Genomic DNA, 1,382 nt, shown 5'->3' on the forward strand with positions numbered 1-1,382 from the left:
CTACTTACGTCCACGAGACGTAGCAATAATTGGCTCCAGAGATAGTCAGGCAGCTTTCGCGAAAATCCTTGTTCCGTCTAGATCGAGATCTAGGATCTCTGGCCAACACAACGGCGAAGAGTTTCGATAGATATATATTCTTCGGTTTATAGGATTTCTTTTTATTTCAAGAGTCCTTCTAAAATCGCAAGAAGAAAATAATTGCAGGTTGCAGTTACATTTCTGCTTTATTTAATATTTTAATAATAATAAGAATAAAAAATAAGAGTAAAAAATAAGAGTGAAGGGAAAGATAGTAAAAAAAAGGGCTAGAAGAGTAAAATCCTCGTTCAAATTCCAACAGACACCTCCAAACACAAATAATATCGTGTAGATATGCATACCATGTTTCATAAATGTACGTTAATCGTTAGATTGATATAACAATTTGATAAAATTTATCAGTTAGTATTGCAGGATAACAATTTCTTTTAGCACAATTTTTTAATACAGTTGTGCAATAATGTATGGGGGCAGGAATCGAATCACTTTCGAGGAGTATTTTTTGTCGAGCAATTTCATCGGACACGGCGCGCTTTAAATAAATAAATAAATAACGAAATAAATGAGTGAACATTCAGACGACTATTCGGTTTTATGTCTCGTTTTCGTCGTCTCTTTCAGTCGTTGCCTCTTCCGTCGGCCATTTCCCTGCAGTCGCGGCTGGATCCACGGTGGTAGTGGTCGGTGGATCCGTGATCACGATCGGTCCAAGAGGTTCCGCTGTCTGTTCTTCGTCCTTAGGAGGTCCTTTCTCAGGCTTGTCCTCATTCGAGGTTTCTTCGATACTCGGCTTATCCGCGAGACTTTGAACGTCTTGTGACAATTCCGTAGCGGCGTCGGGCATCGGTGGTATCAACTCCATCGATGGTACCATCGTTTTTATCTGGCACTGTCGGCCCATGTAACCCAAGGGACAGATACATCTATAAAAAAAAAGTGAACGGGAAATCCCTTCTAATAAATCCCTTCTATAAATTAAAATTAAATGTTACAAGCGACCAAGCAAATCTCAGCTTTTATTAAATTTTAAGCGTATTTTATTGCGAATTCAGAAATTTGAAAAAAAAAGATAGAGCACCACTAAATTCTTCTTACAAAAATATATTAATTTTTAATATCGCAATAAATTGAATATAATAAATAATTGAATAGATAGAATAATAGTAAATATATTGAACGTAAGTTTATACACAGATTGTAATTACTATTCATATTGTTTTGCAACTGAAGTGGGATCAATTTTATTACGAATTCAGAAATTTGAGAAAAAGATAGGGTAAATATTTCCCTTTACATAGCACCCGCCAATCAACTTCCGTTTGACCTTGATGTTGACCTTG

The 1,382-nt window shown here is 36.1% G+C and overlaps 1 protein-coding gene across 1 annotated transcript in view; it reads right to left on the bottom strand.

Moving 5' to 3' along the window:
• Positions 1 to 284: 284 nt before the first annotated feature.
• The window catches only part of LOC105563427 (protein jagged-1), a 7,816-nt gene continuing 6,718 nt past the window's right edge, over positions 285 to 1,382 (bottom strand). Inside the window, exon 7 of the mRNA XM_012015018.1 lies at positions 285 to 965. Coding sequence (XP_011870408.1) covers positions 635 to 965 — 331 coding nt within the window. The 3' untranslated portion in view covers positions 285 to 634. The remainder of the gene's footprint in view (positions 966 to 1,382) is intronic.

This window comes from Vollenhovia emeryi, unplaced genomic scaffold, assembly GCF_000949405.1.
Source record: "Vollenhovia emeryi isolate VEMERY1.0 unplaced genomic scaffold, V.emery_V1.0 DF939175.1, whole genome shotgun sequence".
NCBI classification, from domain to species: Eukaryota; Metazoa; Arthropoda; class Insecta; order Hymenoptera; family Formicidae; genus Vollenhovia; species Vollenhovia emeryi.